We start from the raw sequence: 22,837 nt of genomic DNA, 5'->3' as shown, positions 1-22,837 counted from the left end.
AGTGATGTCACAGCAGTAGTTTTGCCTTCAGGTGGGCTTTAAATCACAGACTGGCACAGACTTGTGGTAAACTGGAGTGATTTCACAGCCATTTAAATTTGGCACACATAAAGGCAAATGCCATTTGGCCCGATCTCAACTGACTGCTCGTAGGGCAAGAAAAACAAGCATGTAGCAACAGCACTGACTGACATGGCTGAATAAATGGAGAAGGTCTTTGCCAAAGAAGTCAGCCTTAATGGTATGTTTTTTGATATATTACTCTTGAATTGGCTTTATTTCTTGGTGCAATTTAGTCGAAAAAAGCATGCAAACTTTATTCACACAGCATGGAGGTTACAAAGTGCTTTAAAGGAAGAAGAAAAGGGTAAATACACAAAATAAAAAAGGTATAAAATCAATAGAAAGACAAAGAAAAGAAGTGAGTTTTACGACGCTCTTAAGAATGTGCACTGATTTGGCTTCTCTGACACTTTCAAGAGTTCAACATTTAATCATCAACCAGCATCACTTTCACTGTTAAGCCATACTCTAAATCTAGTCTCACGATACCAGACAATCAGAGATCTCTGCCAATTGAAGTCTGAGGTTTTTTAAAAATGCACCGTAGTTGTTTGAAATGTGGTGAGAATGGCCTCTAACTAACCTACACCCCTTACATTTTGTCAGGGACACGCCTTACTGGAAAGATGATGCCCCCCTTCTTTCTCCTCAGTAGTGAACTGCATGTCACCGCCCCGATATGAAAGGCCACTCTAAAGACGTTTTAAATAAACTCTGTTATTGTTTCCACCTAGATTCAACAACGAAAACTGGGAGATTGTCCTCAGTCTCAATGAGCGAAGACACTGAAGACCCTGTCAGTCCATACAGCATCAAAGTGTCGGATTATCAGCTGATCGGTTTTGACAGTGTTTACTAACATGTGGCACGCCAGCAAGAAGAACAGCCCTGGAGGGACGTCGTTTCAAACACCGGCTGTTACATGACTGATCAGGGTGTGACAGGAATGAAAGTTTCATCAGCATATCAACACTTCTCTGCTCCGTGTTCAGTGTTAATTTACCTTTTTTCATATTTTCACATACACAAAGAACTGCTAAAAAAACATTTTCTGCTTCAGAAAACATGCAACCAGATGGACTGACAGATTAAGTGCACGGCAACAGTATCAAATCTCTTACCTTATCTAGTTTCGCCTCAATCTCCACGACCTCCGTCTCCACCTCATCGATATTTGCCCTGAAAAACAAAAGAGAAAGAATGCCTGAGTGTTACTGAATGACTGAAATAAATTCCATTAAGGTAATTCATCTCCTTGGAAAACAGCCGCCCTCCGGTCTGCTTTTGATTTCCCACGTTCTCAGAAAGCATGACGGTGGGCCATAATCTGTGAGTGACAGATGGAGCTCGGTGGAGCCAAACCCAGACATGTTGGAGCAGCAACAGGCGAGAATTTTGGTGCGCTTAAGTGAGACAGTGAGCGAGTGAGACGCCGCCCTGGGAGCAGTTCAGCTCTGCATAAAAACAAAGTGACAAGAAAAAGTGTCTACACAGTGAGGGGGGGGGGGGGGGGGGGGGACGGACACACGACTGGGCTGGCTCATCTCAAATAAAAACCCCAATCCACCTTCCCCGCTGTCAACACCACCACCACCAATACCACACCCAATTGCATCTGGAGCCCCGGCCGCTGGGAGAGGTGTGATTTATACCCAGCTGAATGATGTAGCCCCTTAAAACACCACTCCCCAACTTCTCCACAACTGATGTAAATAATAAGTTTGTGGATTACGAGCAGATCTTAAGTCACCATCTTGATGAGTTAATTTCTGTCTATTATCTGCTTCTGCTGCACTGAGGGAGCTTATGGTTTTACTGGAGTATAAATGTGATCTATTGCCAGTCTGTCATCTGATTAGTTTGCTTTTTTCCCAAAATGCACATAAAGAGGACATAACATGCACATTTCCAGGTCTATATTTATATTCTGGGGCTCCATTGGTGTGTATTTGAGTTGTGAAAAATCCTAATCTTTACTCTTTATCTTATACCGGCTCTTTATGCAGCCCCTCAGTTTAGCCTCTGTGTGAAACAGGCCGTTTTAGCTCCTGTCTCTTTAAGGCCCTACTCCTAAGATACCCACTCTGTTCTGATTGGTTAGAGCCAAAAAACTATGTAAAAAAACCTACTTCTTTGTCTTATTCCTTACTCTAAATATAAAACTTCTCATACACATCCTGATCCGATCTGAAAAATGCAGGTGGACAATGCAGCGCAGCAACGAGGAAATAGAGGAAACACTGCAAATGAAATATTTAGAGCAGGTTGAAGCCCTGGATTTTGACTTTGAAGCTGGCATTTGAGCATGTTTAACATTGTAACTGCATAAAAATGACAGAAAAATCACAAAAAGCATGATATGTCCCATTAAAAGCTAGTTCTCAATTTGGTATCAAGGGGATTGTGTTACAAGACACAGTGCCACATACACAGCAGGTCTGTGATGAGAGCATCTGTGGCATATATCGGCCACGGCTGGCAGGATATAAAACTTGTATCTCTGCCTCATCTCGTTCTCTCTGGCCTTGGGTGGATTAGCCTGCTTGGCCGGGCTGCGGAGAGCTCAGAGGACGAAGGATGGCACGTGCTGCTCTCATACTCCTCTCCACCCCCACAGCATTTCCTCTCACCATCTCCTTTTATATGGAGCAGAGGGAGCGAAGCGGGGGATAATACTCCAGAGAGGAAATATCTGTCAAAAGCTCCGATTCATGCGGCATGGAAACATACATTACCTAAATAATCAATACATATTATTCCACATGTGGACGTGTGTTATTGTAACCTCATGTGATCTCCTGGTGAACGGCCTTCAGCCAACCACACCCAAGGTTAATCCTGCAGTGAGCAAAGCTGTTTTCATTGCTGATGTCATTTTTGAAAAACTGGAATTTTTTTTCACGCGATAATGCAGAGCTTAGCGAGCTCTCGCTTTTCAGGAGGCTCGTTCCTTCTAACGCTTTTCAGCTGCAGCAGCAAGACTTATCTTGAAATGCCATATTTTGTTTTAAATGTCTACATGCGACCAACGCAGTTCACAATTGACCAGTTTAAATTGGAAACAAGTACAAAGTTTCAGAGGTTGTGATGCATATGTTATGAATGGTGGGTTTGTGTGTTTTAACCTACTGTCTGTCTTTACCAGGACACTTGACAAAGAGATTTTTAGTCTCAATGAGTTTTCCTGGTTTAATAGAGGTTGATTAATGCCATCAGTATTTAGATGTGATCTTCCACATCTTCCTGCTTTGATTTTATTTTATTGTGGTTGAATATCATCTTACAGAAACTGCAGACATGCTTTTAAAGAGGTAATTCATCACAGTAAACAATTAATTAACTCAAGATATCCTCCTCAAAGACACACTTTGTGTATGTGCAGAGTTTTGTGGCAGATCAAATAACACATCATCTTTTTAACATTGTTCTATTTACATAGTTGTTCTTTGGGGTCGATTTTTGTTTTATTCAGCCAATAAGCTCATGAATACAATGCTGTTGGACAGCTGAGTCCTAAAGCTCAACAAATTAAGTGCAGTGGCTCCGAGCCTGGGAGTGGAAACGCCCCAACGGGCTGCAAGAAACATCTGAGGGTTCATGAGATGATTAACAAGACAGGAAAGAAGAAGAAAAAACATTCCTGCGACACGAAATGTTGTTTTTCTGGGATTTTCCGGCTTCTTTCTTTCTCTTTGCTTTTTCTCTTGTCTACTTATTAAAGATTTTAAAAACTACAATCTTTGGTTAAACTGCTCACAGTTCATACTACAGGACAGTTAAAGATTACTTTCACTATCGATTAATCTGTAGAGTATTTTCTTTATTAGTCATTTGGTCTGTAAAACCATGAAAAATGTAAATGAGTGTTTCCAAAGCATAAGGAGACGTCGTCCAATGTCTTGTTTTGTTGACCAACAGTCAACAATCCAGTGATAATCAATTTAATATCAGTGAAGACTTAAGAAACCAGAAAATATTCATTCATATTTCAGAGGCTACAACCAGTTTTAACGTCTTTTTCTCATCATTCATACACATTGGATGGCTAGTAAGCATCAGGTGTCTATAAAGGGTCACAGGTCAAAAAGGTTAGGTACCAGTGTTTTAGTGCTTTATAACCCTGCGTTAAAACCAACCTAAAGCATCTTCATGTCAGTTTAAAGTCACATGTTTGTGAAAATTAGGTTTCAGAGGCATTTCCACCTCACCATAAAGCGTGGGATAAACATTCAATTGTGTCACAATGAAAAGGTTGAATTACAAAAGGAACTGACTGACGACACTAATTATAAAATCTTAGTTGTGTCAGTCTAAAAACATTAACGTCAGCAGTCAGTGAAGGCTGGAGACGGCACTGGGATTCAGCCATGCTTCTCCTGCAGAGTGCTGCTCTAAAGATAACTGAACCAGTGTGGCTCAACATGGTGACAGCCCAGCTAGCTGTTCCAGATGTGCGGGCGCCAACTCGCAAGACAGCTGCTCCCCCTGAACCCCCCACCCCCCCTCTTCTTCTCCCCACTACCACCCCAATGCTCCAGGCTGTAACCCCCCACTGCCCTGTCTCACTGCACAGGCCTCCCATAATGGATGCACACAGTGCCCAGGGCCCGTAGCCACGGCAACCATCTCCTAAGTGGGCCGCAGCGGTCCCTGATGTGCTTGTGAGCTGACCCCTTATTCACACCGCAGGGAGCAGAGAAGCTAAGTAGATAATAACACGACTCACAACAAGGCTACTGTGACAGGAGATGACCGTCTTCACACCATTAAAACCTCATCGGGACCATTAAACACCAGAACTGTAAATCTGCACTGATTTACACACCAGTCGATGGTTGCTCTTAATGGCAACGGCACAACAAGTTTGTTACTTATCAAAGCAGATTGCAGTTTCATGCCTATTAGTGTGCAGGGTTAGTCTGGGATCTTTTTTTCCTGACATGGAACAGTGCAGTTAAGTAGTGGTGTTAAAACATAAACACTGAGTTTGTGCTGAGTAAGCTGCAGCTTTGGCGGTTTCTGGCTGGTGACATGCTGACGGAGCGTCCAGGAGAGTGGCTGAGGTGCTATTTACTGGCCCAAAGTCCCAAAACACCTCTATTTCTCTTTAAATTAGGAGCCACCTCACGTCTTTATGGGTTTCACACAATACTGGGAGAAAATAACATTTTTCTCCATGCTGGTGTGTCAACTATGACTTTCACCTCATAGGAAAAAGTTCCCATTATTCCAGTAAGTGTGGCTTGGCTGCTGTGTGAGAAGCTGATGGCCGGGAGAGATGCAGCTGGGCACAGATGGCCCGGAGGGTTGTGTTTTTGGAGGGTGAATCGAGGCAGAGTAGCCTGGTGGCCTGGATGGAGGATGAGCAGGTGGGATGCTGAGGACGGAACCAGTGCTGGGTCTAGGTAGTGACCCCTAAAATACAACCACGACTCCCAAACCAATGCCAAAGTGTACGCCAGCTGGGGCACAGCAATTGAACCTACTGACAGCGGCCCGCTGGGGGAGAGCGAGTTACCCAGCGAGTAATGTGTTGGTGTCAGCGCGCTCTCTTCTGTGTGCCAGCATTCAAAATGAGAACAGCTGTAGAGCAGACTGGAGGCGAGCTTCAAGTGATCCTCGGCAATCAGGAGACTGTTTGATATCAATCTGCTGTTTGCTCTTTTCTACACTCTCCAGTATCTTTAATCTCATATTAATTCAAAACCCACCACTGAAGGTTTCATCAATGTGGAAGATTTGGGAGGCCAAAGAGGGGTCGGGAGGAGGAGGGGGGGGACCAGAAGGTTGGAGACGGGGGCGGCCTTGTCTGTCTGAGGGCCCCATTGTGACAAAGCAACTTCCTGTCTGGAGAAATGGCAGCATTTTGTTATAATATTGATTGCTTTAGTGTCCTAATTGAGGCTGGATTGCAGGGTTGAATGGCTAACTAGAGGAAAGGGTGGATAGGGGGTGAAAGGGGTGGGAGGGGGGCTCCTGGAGTATATTCCCTTTAGATACGTTGAACAACAGCTGAGCTCCTAATAGCCCTGCCCAGCTCTCCTCCTCCTCTTCCTCTTCCCTCCTCTAGAGCACAACATGAACTAATCAGTCCCTCCAAGAAATTTCAATCACAATAATTTAACGCAAATTCCCGAAATCTTGCAGAGGAGCTTGCAGCTTTGCTAAATTACTGCAACTTTTATGCATGAAATGGCCAAATCAACAGACCGCCTGTGATTTGGACCATTTGTCACATTTTCTGTTGATCATCGCAGCACATTGCACGCATTCAGCAAGGTTTTTAGGCACGATTTAGGTGAAAGATGGACAAATCTCACCTGCCAACAAAAATAACTGCCAAAGACTCTGATAAACAATTCCCAAATGTTCCCGAATGAAGTTTGCATTCACTTAGTCAGAAGCTGATGCGTTGTTCAGACGGCTAAGATGGAAACAATCTAACTCAAACATAAACATGGACACTTTGGAAATTAAACTATATTCAATGGGATTACTGGCTGATTTCATTTGGTGCTAATTTTAAAGTTAAAGTTTATTTAATAAAGGCTTACAAGTGGAACTTAAGTAGAGTTTAAGTAGAGTAACTTTAAGCCCATGGTTCTCATGTTTAGGGAATAAATGAAAGAATAAACACTGACGTATAGTTGTTTCTGTGATATGCAATATGCTTTTCTTTTTAAATCAAAGGAAGTCATTACATATTTGGTTGTAGCTTTTTAAAAGATGCATTATTTTCCTTCAAACAATGCAAATCGTATCGCAAAAACGCCACTTCAAAATCCTGGAGGTACTGACTAATGCAGGGTCAAGCTGGCACTGCAGACTACATGCCAAGCCCTTAAAACACTCAACACATTTTCAGAGCAGTTGCTAGTTAGCCAAAAATATCTTACTCGCCAACAAAATCATGAATTCACTAAACTAAACTCTGAACTTTGGAGAGTGTAAATTTGAGAAAATTTATCCATTGTTTCAACTGACAGGAATATCAGCCAATGCACAGTATTTTAAACCCTAATAAAAACCAACTCAGTTATCATACAACCATCCTGAGAGATGTCGGATGATGTGAACACTTGAAAGTCCTTAATATGGACCCTTCCCATCTTACAATGGTGGTCTTATGGTCAATTACTACTACCCATCAAGAATTTAAACACCAAACTTTGAACTTGTGCCCTCCACTCATCAAGTTGGCATCACATTTGCATCATCATACTAATAATTTCAGAACTACAATGCCCCATAATCTGCAGTAACCCAATCCTAATACTTTTAAGGTGCAGATGGAGTTCAAATGTCTCCAGTAATACCCTCTCCAACATGTGTTCAAAGCCCACCACTATTGTTTCATAAGCCTGGGATTTTATTTCCACTTGAAAAGCTTAGAGATGTTCCTCATATAGAGGAGAGCTCAGCCGCTCTGTAAACACTGCTCACATTTCTGCACCAGACTGTATTAAGTGCGAGCCGGTGTCGCCGCATTAACCTCAAACCCTACTCGGCACACTTCTCTACTAATGGATCCACAGAAGTGACGTGTATGCTGCAGCAATAATTACTCATTTATGCTTCGATTACAACATGCTAGAGGCCCGAACATTGCTGTAAGCCATCTATGAAAGCATACATTCAGATGCATGCAGTAAACATGTGGGATCCATCACAGGGTTAACATGTATGGCTCAGGACAGGTGCTCACATCGGTTATGCCAGCGTGTGTATATTAAGGCTTGAGTGGCTCTTCTACAAGTGGAGTATAGTCCGCACCATCCCCCCTCTGATTGCCTACTGTGCCAAATACTTGTGTGTAGCCAAACAGCTGAGTGGCAACCATTCACCGAGCCCCGTTTCTACGGCAACATTCATCTACCCTCGCAGACAGACACCCCTTCCCCAGCCCACCCACTCATTCAGCGGACTCAATACGGAGACCACCAACACTCCCACCAGAAGTATTTCCTCACAAGGGCCTCGTGTGTCTGATCTCTGCCACATTTGTAAAGACGGTCTGGTGTCGAGTTCAGGAGAGGACGAGACCTACAAAGCTGCGAGGTCACATTCTTTCAAATGAGACCCGAAACAACTAAATATATATTAGTCTACAGTAAATGAATCTGTAACAATGTTGTCAAGTGATTCATTGATTTTAAGCAATTTATTAAGCATATAAGTTAAATATTGGTTCCATCTTCTGAAAGTGAATCTGACAAAACAAGACATTTGAAGATGTTAATTTGGGATATTGGGAATTTGTGAGATGCTTTTTTTATGCCTTCTCTGTGGATTTTCTAGGTCAAATTTAAAAATTAACTGAATAATGATAAAAGATATTTTATCAATGTCAGCCCTGCTGTTTTTTCTGTCAGGGATAAAAATGTGAAGAGCTGCAAACTGAAAAAGACGATGATTATTCAGCTATTTAAACAGTTGCAGATTAATTTTCTGTTGACTGGCTAACCAATGAATTGACTAATTACTTCAGTATCATATTATTGCAGATATTTGGAATATCAACTCTTGATCAGATATAAAGAAATGAAGGATTTGGACACTTATGATGAGGGATATTTTTCACAATATTCAATATTTTCTAGATTAAATGATAAATTGACTAATTGTTTAATCAAGAAAATTAATGTTAGATCAATACAAGTATACTGTGTATGCACCTTGAATGTGCCGGCATGTGCAATGAAGTCTGCAACTACTGCTCTTATTTATTACTGCATCTATATTACTGCCACCTATAGTGCCATTTTTATATTCTCTTTTTTTCTTATCCATAGTGTTTCTTTCATGTGTCTTATTGTATGTTGCTGTTTCTTGCTGTTTTTGTGTATTATCAGCCACTGGGGACAATAAAGGCACTGAATTGAATTGCATTTTACATGCAGAAAAGATCATCTGGTCATTGCTAATAATGTTTTAAATACTTTACATGAAGCAGATACAAATTAAATGAAACTGTCAGTTTGGTAGAGAAAAAAATAAAGAATTCTCTTTACAAAAATAAAACTTGCTCTAAAATATTGGAGCGCGTGCCTGACGTTGTGCCGGCTAACACTACCAGGATGAATGCCAAAACCCCAAACTCCCCTTGGGGCCTCTCAGCAAAGCGGTGACTAAATTGACAGTGACTGGCCTAACCGCCACCTGACCGAGTCTGTCCTGTTGGAAAAGCCTAAAAAAACTGGGTCTATTTTAGCAGAAGGGCATGTGTTCACCATCTCCCACGACAATGGGATGCTTCATAAATCACAGACAAGGACGGAGGCTCATGCAGGCCAAGAGCAGGACTGTAAAAGAACCAACAGAAGCATATGTATGTGAGATTTAGACACATTGAGTCCTGAGTTAATCAAACAGGCTAAAATAGCAAAAATCCAACAGTGTAAAATGAATCTATTTGGCTAATTCTGCACAGTTTTGTTGCTGCATGCAATGAGAAACCTATAAAATACAAATTAGATTGGACAGGGTGTCTCAAAATAGATACAGTATGTGTGCACGCTTCATATTTTCAGCAACAATGTTTTCCGGCATTTTAGTCACTCACGCATTTCACTCGTTCAGACTCCACAGCGAGTTCAGATTAGAATAACAAACATCTCCTGCACAAAGAGATTAGTCTGTTTTTTTTTTCTTTCTTCTTGGTCTTTGCTGTTATCTATCAGGAGATTGTTGAAGCACAATGAAGCAGCAAACAGAGATGATGCTTTAAAGGAACAGTTCGGCAATTTGGGAAGTAGACTTATTCGCTTACTTGATGAGTGTTAGGGTGTTTTCAAACCTTCGTTGTTTAGTCTTGTTGAATCATTTCTCCCCACTTTTTATGATTCATTTGGGCAGATCTGAGCACAGCGGTCGTACACAAGTTTGGATCGAAACAATTTAGAAAGACCGTTAGTGGAAGTGGTCTCGATTTGGTCCCAAACGAACTCTGGAACAAGTTTGCTTGTGGTGGGAATGTGATCTGACCCAACTACTAGGACTTAGTAACTCTGCAAGCTTGAACTAAATGGCTCCGATAGGCAGGAGTGATTTGATTTACTGGGATGAAGACGAGAGAAATAAACAGTGACAGTAAACCGAGATCCGACCTGGACTAACGCAAGTTGCATGTTAGATATTTAAGCAGATTAGACCTTCGTCTTGTGTTTACATTCCTGCTCCCACACAAGATATAATTAACCAATGAATGACGGGAATGTTCCCACGTGGCTTTTGGTGATTCATTTTGGATTTTTTCTTGAGTGAAAAGAAACAGAACCAAGGGGAAATGCATCAAATTGACCAGCTCATCCACTGATTCAGACCAGAGCAAACTAACTCCAGGTTTTAAATACGCATCTTTAGACGAGAGGAGCGATACCACACTGATGTCTATATGATAATGAATTCTATAGCTGGCATAAAGAGAGATTAGCTTAGCATAAAGACTGGAAAAAGGGAGGAATCTTGTTACATCTAATTTGTTTAATGCTGAAAAAATGTGACTTAAATATGTAAAATTGTGTTTTTTATTTGGGTTAATGTGCTGGAGTGATTTCTTGTCCGGGGTGGAGTGACTTCCTGAAGTTATCTCACTGTAAGGTTTTGATTAATGAATGCAAGCTGGTCATCTTTCTTTCTTTTTTCCTTCATCATCTCAGAGCGAGAACGAAGGCCAGACATCCCAGATGCAATGCCAGGTGATCCACGTATGACCCAGCACTCCCTAAATCTGTGCCGCATTTGTCACAATCACAGACTGAAGTCAAGCAAAGAGTCAGTCTACCTTATACCTGACAGCACGAGACTGAAACTGTGAAAACATACAGCATGTGCTGCTGTGGCTTCTCTGTAGGGAATTCCCCGAGGCACAAACTGGTTTAGGGTGCAAGAAAACTTGCCGGATCTACATGTGGAGCCCAGCTGAGCTTCATCAGAACATCTTTCATCCTGAAAGGAGAGGGAAAATCGAAAAGGTGAGATAGGTAAAGAGGTCTGACTGCGCAGAGTCTGGCTGAAGATACTTACTCCTCTCTCCTCCTGACTGCACAGCGACCTCTCCAAAATCAACACTCCTGGTATTTTTTTAACTGAAGGAGATATCTAGTCTGGCGGCGGGTAGAGCTCTCAACCTCAGAAGACCAAATCTGCCTGCTGTGGGTGAACTTTTGCCTGTCTGCTCCCTACACCACCTCCACCTCCTCCTCCTCCTCCTCCTCCTCCTCCTCCTCCTCCCCCTCTTCCTCCTCTGTCCCTGCCACACCCCTGCCAGCTCTCCCTTCTACATGCTCGTGGGTTAACTGTGTGGTGCTCGTCTGTACGCTGCAGACCACAGAACATAAATCCTGAGGGAATGAACAGCCTGAGGGCTCGATGTGTCTCGGTTTACTTCTTAAAATAAAATTTAAAAAAGCAGCCCAAAAAATACTAAAATAAAACATAATCAAAAACACATTGGGTGTAAAAAGGAAAAAACAAGTTACCCACTCAAGCTACAAACAGAAGTAACCCTTCAAATAAATATATCGCATGCTTATCTGGTGAGTTTTTTAAATACCTGAGAGGACTGACTGATTAATGCTAGTGTTAAATAACTTTATATATGACCACTTGCATGCCAAAAATTACAAATGTTCAGAGTCTCCCCCATAATTTTCTACTTTGAAATGACACTCAGATTTTTTCAAGACACTTTAACTGCCCAGTAAAACCAAAGGTAATTAAAAGAAAATCAAAAAAATGAATGATAAATAAACGTTACGACTGGTTTTACAGACTAATAATATGTATCTGTGGTCATGATAACTCTAAATCATGTCAGAGGAGGGCTGTATGACTTGTTATTATCCTGCATTTATTATCAGGGCCAATATTGGTCTAAAACATTGGCAGACGTAGTATTCAAGTATTTTTTTTAATCATTTATTTTAAAAGTTTACATGAGCCACCGCTTGTTGAGTTTTCTGGTCTCATTTGGCATCGTAAACAAGAGATAGTAGCCATGATTTGTCCGTTTTTGATCATCGTGAATCAGTTACAGAAGCCAGCTTTGAGAGTTTTTAAGGCTTTGCTTTTAAATTACAGGGCCACACTTTCCAAAAACCAAACACAACTTTAAAGATCTACTCAACAGCGATTTCAACTTTGCTTCGACTATCTCACAAAATACACAATTTAGGGTCCAAGGATGCAGCAGAGGCCAAAATATTCGGACTTTTAGTGCCTATAGTATGACGCAAAATCGCTGGATCATATATTTCCCATTATGCCACTCAACAGCATTTTTCATTAGGCCCACATCTCCATATCCCCAGTTTGTTGACCTTTTTTTTCAGCCTCCAAGCCCGAAAAGGGTTACTTTGCGAGGCATCACGAGTGAGATGTGAGAATCCACCTCGTCAGGCTTGAAGTTATGCGCTTATGTAAGTCCAATCAGCGTTTTATGAGGAGTCTCGTTTGATCTTGTGAATCCAGCTGCATCCTAAGATAAGAGCATGACAGACGATGATAGACAGATGGTTCATCCAATCACCTGCCAAATATTGCCTGCCGCCTTTTTCCAAACAACCTCCCAAGGAAAACTTCTGGGATCGTTCTGTGTAACAAAACATTTGGCATGTAGTCAGCTTAAGAAAAGAGATAACCCTAATGACATCTCTGTGGCATGATCAAGGTTATGTACTTTAACTAAGACCTTACGAAAGTGTTTTCACAGGCGGAGTAGTATGAGTAAAATGGTCTTCATATGTTAAATTTGTGGGATATCCCTTTAAGGAAGGACTTTTTCTTGTTTATCAGCTGCAGAAAGAAAAGCTTTCAATTATAATCAAATATTCTCTCTGCTGTTTCAGCCTCCTGTATCAGGCTGTTGGACCTTGAACAACATGTGTGCATATTTTCTGACCCTCCCTTGGCGAGAGACAATAGTTCTGGCGCTGTCCAACGACCAACGGTTCACAGGCAGTAAAGCAGCCAGGCAGGCAGTCCCTGAGCTGGGGATAACATTCCCGTTTAATCTGAGCAGATGAAGTCCATCTTCTAAATGTGCACACCAAGAGAACGAGAACAGAGAGACATTCTTCAGCTGAAACACTCAAATCAAAGAAGACGTCTGCAGCCAAGCTGATTCCTGCAAAAACTGCTGCCAGGATTGTTCTTCGTCCAAAGGAAAAAGTGCAGCGATGAAAATCTCGTTTTATTTGAACATGACTTGTTGTACAGATTGTTTCACAATGTAGAGTGAAAACTATAAAGTTACAGGAATAAGTTCAACATTTTGAAAGATTCACTTATTTGCTTGCTGTGATTTAGATGACAGATTAATTCTACTCTTACGTTGTCTGTTCAATATAAAGCTACAGCCAGCGGCCTGTTGGCTCGTTAGCTTAGCATAACGACTAGAACCAGGGGGAAACTGCTAGCCTGGCTCCATCTGCCTACCAGCACATATAAATGTCACTCAATGTTGTTTTAACATTTTTAAAACCAATACAAAGTGTTAATAAGAAAGCTTTAGAGATAATAGTAGGCAGCCCTGAGGCAGTGGTATTGATATTTGTATCCAACTCCAGGCCAGAAAAGGAATATGTGAATTTCTAAAAATGTTGAACGTACAGTACAGTATGTTGAATGTACCGTAGATCTTTAAATTAATGACACAAAACCAACTGATAGCAGCTCTGTAAGGCTACAGAAGTGTTTTGAGCTTAATGCTACGTCAGCATGCTAACATGCTCCCAATGACAATGCTTAAAATACTGACGTTTAACAAAGTTATGCATGTTAACCATCTTAGTTTAGCTTTCTAATTAACCCTTAACACAAAGTACAGCTGAGGCTGATGGGAATGTCATTAGTTTTGCAGGTATTTAGATCTGACTTGATGATGGCACAATAGGGACAAAGTCAGGAGATCAAAGTTATTTCAGTTTTTAAAGTTATTGTTATTTGTCCTGGCGGGAACATGAATGTCTGAGCCCAATTTCAAAGCATCCAAATGTTAAACCTCATGGTGGCACTAGAGGAAAACTCAGGGGGATCACCGAAGTCATCAGGATTACTTCTCCAGGCTCCGTGAATGTCTGTACACAATTTCAAGGTAATCCATCAAATAGTTGTTGAGATATTTCAGTGTGGAACAAAGTGACGGACCAACCGATTCCCATCTCTCAAGCTGCTAACGTGGCAAAAAAATATTTGAAAACCGATTCATTTGACACAATCGCCTGAAGTTGTGATTGCTCCGGCACACCTCAAGCCATTCAAGCACACAAACATTAAAACACTGGCTGCCAAAACTCTTGACTCCTAAGTCTTGACCCTGCAGCAACCATGTGGGAGTGAACTGACCCCTGAGGAGCCAGCAGCTGCCCTCGTCAGCCCCCGTCTGATCACACTCCAGGCACAGACAAAAACTGGGTTAGCCTGCCAAGAAAAAAACACACAGTGCATGTCTCTCCGGTTTGCTTCACAGCCACAGAATAACGTGTCAGTGAGAGAGACCAAGAGCAACAGCTGAGGAGGCATTTCCCGCTCTTTTTTTTTTTTTTTTTTCAAAATCCAGCCTGTTCAAATTCAAAGCAGTCACCGAATCCAGATCCAGATCCACCAAGAGAACAAGAGGACGGTTCAATCTGCCGTCTGACAAAGAAACACCCTCCAACGAGTTAATAAGAGTGAAAAGAACAATCGCTCAATGATAAAAAGGCTTCTTCAGAAAGGAAAATATGCAAATAAGACAAGCAGTGCTGCATTTTTCTCATTAGATTTTTTTTATTTGATGTCTAAAATAATGAAAATATTTCCATTTTTAACTCTCTTGGCTTTGGGATTTATGCGGCGGATGAACGGCAAAACATCTGGATTATCTCATTTTAGCTTCTACTCACAGACAGATAGATTTAACATGACCCAAGGAAAAAAGACGTGTCAAAGCACATGCCTGAGATCCACAATTATAACCCCTAATGCCCATTATGTGGCAGAACGTTTCTCTCCTGCTGCATCACAGTTGGATCCGAGAGCGTTTTCTTTTCCTGTGTCAGCCTTTCCATTAATATTTCAAAGCTTTAACGACGGGTCAGCTTTGGAACAGACGTCCTCTGCACAATATTGCCTTTCATTCTGTAGTCAGACAGCTGGATAGATTTCAGGGCTGAAGACGGTCTTATGAAAGACTTAAAGAGGCTAAAAGCAGCTTCACTTCTTATTCAACCAAAGGGGGGGGGGGGGGGGGGGGGGGGGGGGGCTTCACCTTCTTCCTCAAATGACTGACTGTTGATCTTCCTCCTCGAGAATTAATCTGCAGTTTTTTTCAATCAATTAATGGTTTTAGTCATTCAGTCAAGCAAAAATATACCAAAAATTAACTGGTTGCAGTTGCTCAAGTGTGAATATTTGCTGCCATTCTTTGCTTGATGTGGAAATAAAGACATATGTAAGTTATAATGAACATTTCTTCATTTTCCCCCATTTTATAGACAACATGATTCCTAAAAATGATCTTTTTTGCAACTCTAACGAAATCTTAAACAGAGTTAGGCAACGTTTCAACATTGTTTTTAGCATCTTTCAATAGAGTTTAAAATAATAAATGATAATGATGTTGTGATACCATTTCCTGTTTTTTTAATTGACACTTTCAAGCAGATTTGACTTGGTGATCACATGAGGTGTCTCACAATCTTGACATTATAAAGTAGTTTGAACATATATATACAGTGATTTAATATTTGAATATATAGGATATTTTGGTATCGATATAAAAAGCATATTATATATCATATCATAGTAGTGATTTAGAAAGTGTCATTCCTGGTCTGATAAATTAAATTTTCTTTAATTGCGCTGAAACAACAAGTCAATTAAGACCCCAAAGTGTTTAATCAAGCAGTCGTTTGACAGATAATTACTCATCAATTACCATTTAAGTGAATTATTTATCAAAACTGACACCTTTTCAGCTTCTCGAATGTGAGGATTTGCTACTTTTATATTATTACCTTCTGGTTTTATGAGCTATTGAAAGGACAAAACGAGACATTTAAAGACCTGACTTTCTGGATTCTGCATTTTATGATATTTCATTGACCAAAAGAAGAATCAGTTGAAAAGAAAAAATATAATTAGTTGCATCCCTGTTATTATAACTAACATCTGAAAAGAAATGACAGTTTGGAGCAGATGAAATCATCATGTTGTAATTAAATTGTTACAGATTTGTTCAATTTTGATAACTTAAGCACCTGTTATGATGGAAATTTGCTGAAAAACGTCAGTAGCTTGTAAGTTCAGCTGCAACGATTACTCGATTGATCAATTAGTTGATCGACAAAGCATTAATGGGCATCTATTTTGATAATCAAATAATCATTTTAAAGCAAAAAAATGGCAAAAATTGTCTGATTTCTGGGTTTGATTTTCCTCTACAATAATACATTATCTGTTACTCAGACAAAAGAAAACGTTTTGAAAAGTTACTCGGGGCTCTGATATTGTGTTGGACATTTTTCACACATTGCTGATATCTTACAGACTATGTGAGCAATAGATCCGTCTGGAAACTAATCGTAAGAGTATTCAATAATCAATCTTATCACTAGTTGCAGCACTACTACAGACACTAACTGACATCTCACAGTGTGACACAAGCCTTATCAGTACACTCCTAAAACTGTGAATTTAATTTGTGCCTTTATTCATTTTCCACACATCCTCCATGTTCCTGAAAGCCTGTGGAGCTTTGTGGTTAGAGCTGCATTAGCTGCTAATACATCCCCAGTCTGTGCTGAGCACTACGACCGCAGCGCCGGAGATCACAGAGATCAGTTAGCAACGAGTGATGACACACAGTCCAGACAAAGAGCTAAATCGACTGTGTAATAACAATAAGAGGAGGAGCGGAGGATGAGGAGGGTCGAGACACAGACAGTTTCTATAAATGCTTCAGCATCCAGTATTTACAGTGAATCTGTAAACAGCCGTGTGTATGTTTCTCCCCGGCTGAACTTCCTGCTGACTTGCACTGTTCTTGGAGGCTGAGGCTGGAATGCGGCTGAAAGGAGAGACAATGAAACGGGAACGTTGCCAGCGAGTCCGTCGTGACCCTTGATGTTGTCTTGGGTCAGTGGTGAAGTCATTCTGGAAATCCCATAAACAACAGCTCCCACTTTGATATCACCACAGGAGGGAAACGACGACAACAAGTACGACAGCAGCAACGACGCAGCTTTCACTCACAGCTGCTTTAATGGAGAAAACATCAGTGTGAACCAAAAAAACCGCCGCCGCACAATGACTGGAAGGGGAGAGGAGAGCGAGTGTGATGCAACGAGCTGTAACTAGACTTGACCAAACATCACATTGAAATTATTGTCATTTTAATGTGGCATGGTATTTCTCTACTTCTTGTGCAATAGCAGGGTGATAGATAAATAACTGAAAACAGAGAGAAAGAAAACGAGTGAGAAATCAGGACTGGAAGCTGCTTAAAAGGCAAAATAGAAAGGTTTTATATTTATAGTAGTGAAATAATTAGTCGACTATTCTATTAGTCAATAAACAAAATCATCTGAGTAAAAATGCCAAACATTCACTGGTTAAAGCTACTAAAATGTTGTTCTCTTGTCTGTGTCATATCTTTGTATATATATGACAAAATAAGCAATATGAAAACATTGGAGTCTCGTAATAAGTGGTGTTTTTTGGGGTCAAATGATTTAAAAAATAAGATAAACAAATTCATCAATAATGAAAATAACTTGTTTGTGGCTGACATTAATATTCATGCTTATTGTTATTGCTTTAATTCTCTATCATACACAGCTAGAAGTCATCAGGCATAAATCCTTGAAAAGTCAAGTGAAGTCAATTTAATCAAAATCAAATCAAAAATTTGGCTCAAGAGGCTTTACACTCTGTACAACCTCTGTCTATCTTTAGCAAAAAGGAAAAGTCAAATTATAAAAACAATCCAGGCTGTAATTATACATTCTTTATACCAATTTAAAAAATGAACCAATTTAACTGTGATTTAAATTTAAAAGCTCTGTGGGATTGTAATTTGGTTAGCTAAATGCTAACCTGCTGATGTTTAACAGGTACACTGGTGTTTTCCAATGTCGTCATCTTAGCTTTGCATGTTAGCATGCCAATATAATTCTTACTAAACACAAAGGACATCTGGGGCTGACGGTAAATGTCATGACGATGGCGCTAAATGTGAAGTCAGGCGATCACCATAGTTACTACAATTCATCCTAACGAGAACATGAATGTCTGTAGTTCTCCTCATGGCGATCCGCGTGATGGATGTCGAGACCTTTCTCTCAAAACCGCAAATGTCAACCTCATGGAGGAAAAGTCAGTTTACAATTTAAAAGGCAATCCATCCAACTGTTGATGAGATATTTCAGTCTGGACCAAAGTGGTGGATCGACAGTCCAACATTGCCGTCCCCAGTGGAGTCACACTACAATTTAGCTAACCTCAGGTTCTTCTGTAGATGCTCTTTTGGGCATGTTTTCAGTGTTCTTGTTTTCAAAGATGTTTTCCGTGTTCTTGTTCTCAGTTTAAACTTAGACATGCCACATCTTGATTAATGATTGTCAAATTTGGCACAGAGCAGCGAGAGGGTCTTTAATACTCGCTGCAATTAGGCTTTCTAACAAACCATCTGGGTGTAGCAGCCATGCATAATGCAATGCCAGCTCCATTCATCCCCTCCATCAGCTATGGGGGGTTAGGTCGCACAATTAGGCCACCACAGCCCATGGGGAAATGTCACTTAAGATATGGAGCCAACAAAGACAGTAATGTATGGGGAAATATGACATAGATTAACCCTTTCAGCAAAGCTCTGTAGCGTTTACACCAAGAACTGGCCTCTAAGTGAGTTTGGTCTGCGAGAGCTTCCTGCGCAACCATCGTGAGGAAAACAAACTTGAATGGACAGTCTCAAATCGAGTGTTTGTTATTACATAGTGTAGGATGCAAGAGGATGTGTACGACGTCACAACAGTATTGTAAGAGTGGGTGGGGGGGGGTAAACAGGAGAAAGGCTGACGGGCCAAAGAAAGATCAGGATATGAGAGGTCTCGGCTGGCGGCGCAGGTTTATATTAACACAGGGTGGTCTGAGATGACTCCAACACACAAAAATGTCAATGAAGATATTCGGGACGACTGAGACGAAAGAAAGAACACACACACACACAGAATCCAGAAGAGGCCGGGGCTGTGAGAACCGGCCTGGACAATGTTCCATTGAAGGGAGGAAGACAATAAAGCCTACAGACATGCTGCTTCTCGCAGCTTTTTTCTGGGCAGCACACCAGGCTGCCTGGGTAAAAAGTGGCGCAGAATAGAGCGGTGCTTACAGTGAGCCAATCCTACAGCGTAACACCCTGACATTTTGGTGAAATAGCTGAATTCCCTCAGTGAAAATCCCTCACGTACACAGGCGTGATGTGTCCGGCGGTGGTGGGGCTGAGCTGGGAGTCTTCCCGGCATTTTTGTGGGCTAAACATGCAGCTTGGCTTGCACTAGAAAGACATACCAGACGTGTGAAGCATTCAGCTCTTTCCTGTCTGAAAGCTTGAGAGATGGAACTTGCAGAAACAACAGTGCAAACGACAGGCAGCCTCCATGTGAGTTACACTGACATCCATTTAACTGTGAACAGGCTTCGAAACATTAAAACATCAACTGTTTTAAATTTGATCCCAAAAAAATCCAACAATACAAACTAAAAAGCCTCAGAGGCACAATCCAAACAGCAGATTCATGGTTTATGTAAGCATGTGCAGCTGGTGCTTGTTCATGTTACACAATCGTACATCATGTGAGTGTCACAGAGGACTGAAAGACAGTCAAGAGACAGCAGGAGAGGTGTTGGATCCTGTCACTTCCTTCTGGGTTTCCCCCAGGTGTTTCCTCTGGTCTGAAGTCAGCAACATGCCCCTGACGTCACTCTCTGGCTCTCCTCCATGACCTCTGACCCCTTTCCATCAGTCCATGGACCTGAATGTTGATGTGACTCTTGTGTCAACCGGCAGAGACCTAACCGGACCCTGACACTGTCAGTAAGGAAACATAACAGGGGGACAAAGCGCTGAGAAAACAACGCCCCTATAGCCTGTTGTGTTTGTGTTGAGATGGGATCTTTATGTGTTAAAGAGGATAAGTTAAGAAGACAACAATAGCTATTCTTTGTTTTAAATCTGTTTTTGTGAACCGTTAAACTGTGTGAGAAAATATCAACACATAACACTTGGTGTGCAGAAAAAACACCAAAAAGAAAAACAGAGAGTCCAGTGAAACGAAGCGTGGGCTGAAACACAGCACCGAAAACGACTCCAGAGATTTACGGCTTCAGTTGTTCTGCCCGTCGTCTCAGAGTGAGAAAAGAACAGAACAGAATTATTCAAGTTTTGTGAGAAAAAATGAACCAGAGTCACGGCTCATTGGTCTCTTCACCAAACCACATCCTCCAGGGAGCGCCACAACAAACTTCAACAACAGTGAGAAAACAATGAAAAAGTGGAATGTAAAATTCAGACTGATCTCAATTCGTAGAAATAATGTGATATATCCCCTGTGTAATCATTTAAAAAAATAGATGGGAAATGTCACAATGGAAAGAAGTGACACAAGTGTGAGTCCCAAAATCCAGGACGGGGACAACATAACTCTGAGGTGCTGCCAATGGAGGGAATTTACATCAGTCAAGACCAGTTTGTGGTATAGGCGACATAGCAAATTGCTAAGGGCACCAGTGTGTATGGGGGGGGCAAATAGAGTGGGAAAAAAATGGCTTGGCGCTCACTTCACACAACTTCTTCTCAGATGTCTTCAAATGTTACAAGAATCATCACTAAAGTTACACTTTACAGGAGGCAGAGTGAAGTATTTGATGTATAACGTAGATAAACTGCTCAAGGGTATCCAGGGTAACAGTACGAATGGACTGCTAACAGCTATACAGCACATATGCTCTTGGTGCGGAGGAAATATAGGAAGAAATATAGACTAAAACAACAGGACTCATGGTGTAGTCAATCAGCAGCTACCACAGGTTGAGACTGAAGCCAACGCAGAAGTACCTTGAAGTGCCACGAACATGCTGGCTCCAAATTCTCACTAGAAACACTACTCAAAAATCAGACATAAAAGGATGCTTCCTACTGTATAACTTCTCTAAATCATGTTCATAGATTTGTTTTTCAGCATCAAAAGTACTGAAGTGATAGTTGCCAGTATATTTATGGTAACAGTACAATTGGACTGCTAACAGCTATACAGCACATAGGTCTGGTCTTGGTGCAGAGTCACAAGAAAAGTAAAGAAATATCGGCTAAAACAACAGGACTCATGATGTAGTCAATCAGCAGCTGCCATAGATTGAGGCTGAAGCCATTGCAGAAGTACCTTGAAGTGCCACTGACATGCTGGCTCCAACTGACTCCCATTCAAAAGGTGTCAACTTCTCAATAAAAAGACTCATTATGGTCTCAATCGCTAAATTCAGGCTCTCTAATAAGCGTGATGGTAGTCATTTAAGAAATTATTGCTCTGTTAATAAGGTTTGAAGACGTATAGTCGCTTTGAAGTGTAGTATTCAATGTTAGCTCTAGTGTGCATCATTCAGTGTTTCTAGTTAGCTAACGTTTGCTTCGGACCAAGGTAGCAAGGCATGTTTCCAGAGTGTGAAAAGCAACACTGTATACTCTTTATTTGCTTTATTTGGAGGGTCATTTTGGTGGTTTTGGACTGGACTAATAAGCAAAAAATAAGAAAGATTAGTGCGCATGTTACAGACCAAACATTGAATCAGTTAATCAAGCAAATGATCTGCATATTGATTGATAATGAAAATAAACATTAATTGCAGCCTCGAACATGATCACAGAAGACGTTGAAACAGTGAGCAAATGCATGAATATCAGATTCTTTTTTCAGTGTATAAAATTGTTGTATTAGCGTATTGATAATGACATGAATGTCCCATTGGCATGATTCTTATATTGCCGGATCAAATAACTATAAAACATTTAATTACAGAGGAGTTTTCCATTAAAACTGTCTCAGATCATGTATGTTATTCCTCACACACAACTCGATGGCATTTTCTGGGAAAATAACAATAAATGGTGTGCCAAACTACGACATTAAGTCTTTCAATAAGGGGGCGTTGGGATGGTTTTAGTCCATAAATGTCAGAAACAAAATAAAAGTACCCATCACGCCACAATTTCCCAGAATCCAAGGTGACGCCTTAAAATGTTTTGTTTTGTCTGAGTAACCGTCCCAAACCATAAAGTATTTAATTTACAATGATATAAAACAGAGGAAATCTGCAAATCCTCACATTTGAGAAGCTGGACACAAAGGACATTTTGCATTTTTTGCTTGATGAATTGACGGAAACAATTAAATCGCTAAATATTAATTTTCTTTCAATCAACACAACTAATAATCCCCCCCCCCCCCCCCCCCATAACTAAAAGCCAAAAAAACAACATGTTTCATCACTAACAGCCTTTCTTTTAAATTGGAGGACTAAAGAAACAATAATCATTCTTCCCCTTGTGCGCAGCGGTGGACTGTCATATAAGTTTTATTAACGCTGGAAGTTGTTTCAGGGTGTTCGGGGGATTTATGTTGTGACTCAGGGTTGGGTGTCAGCATCCTCCTCACACACCTCTTCCCCAGGGTTTTGCCCTTTTTACTCTGACCTGGTTTTTAATATTCGAGCAGACTGACGCATTTCCTGACCCGTC

The 22,837-nt window shown here is 41.0% G+C and overlaps 1 protein-coding gene across 1 annotated transcript in view; it reads right to left on the bottom strand.

The window, feature by feature from the left end:
• The window catches only part of acap3a (ArfGAP with coiled-coil, ankyrin repeat and PH domains 3a), a 79,927-nt gene that overhangs the window by 43,084 nt on the left and 14,006 nt on the right, over positions 1-22,837 (bottom strand). Inside the window, exon 2 of the mRNA XM_062427985.1 lies at positions 1,185-1,242. Within this exon, the coding sequence (XP_062283969.1) occupies positions 1,185-1,242 (58 nt within the window). The remainder of the gene's footprint in view (positions 1-1,184; positions 1,243-22,837) is intronic.

The sequence above is a fragment of the Scomber scombrus genome, chromosome 10 (assembly GCF_963691925.1).
Source record: "Scomber scombrus chromosome 10, fScoSco1.1, whole genome shotgun sequence".
Taxonomy (NCBI): Eukaryota; Metazoa; Chordata; class Actinopteri; order Scombriformes; family Scombridae; genus Scomber; species Scomber scombrus.
This window is presented reverse-complemented; position numbering and strand designations above follow the sequence as displayed.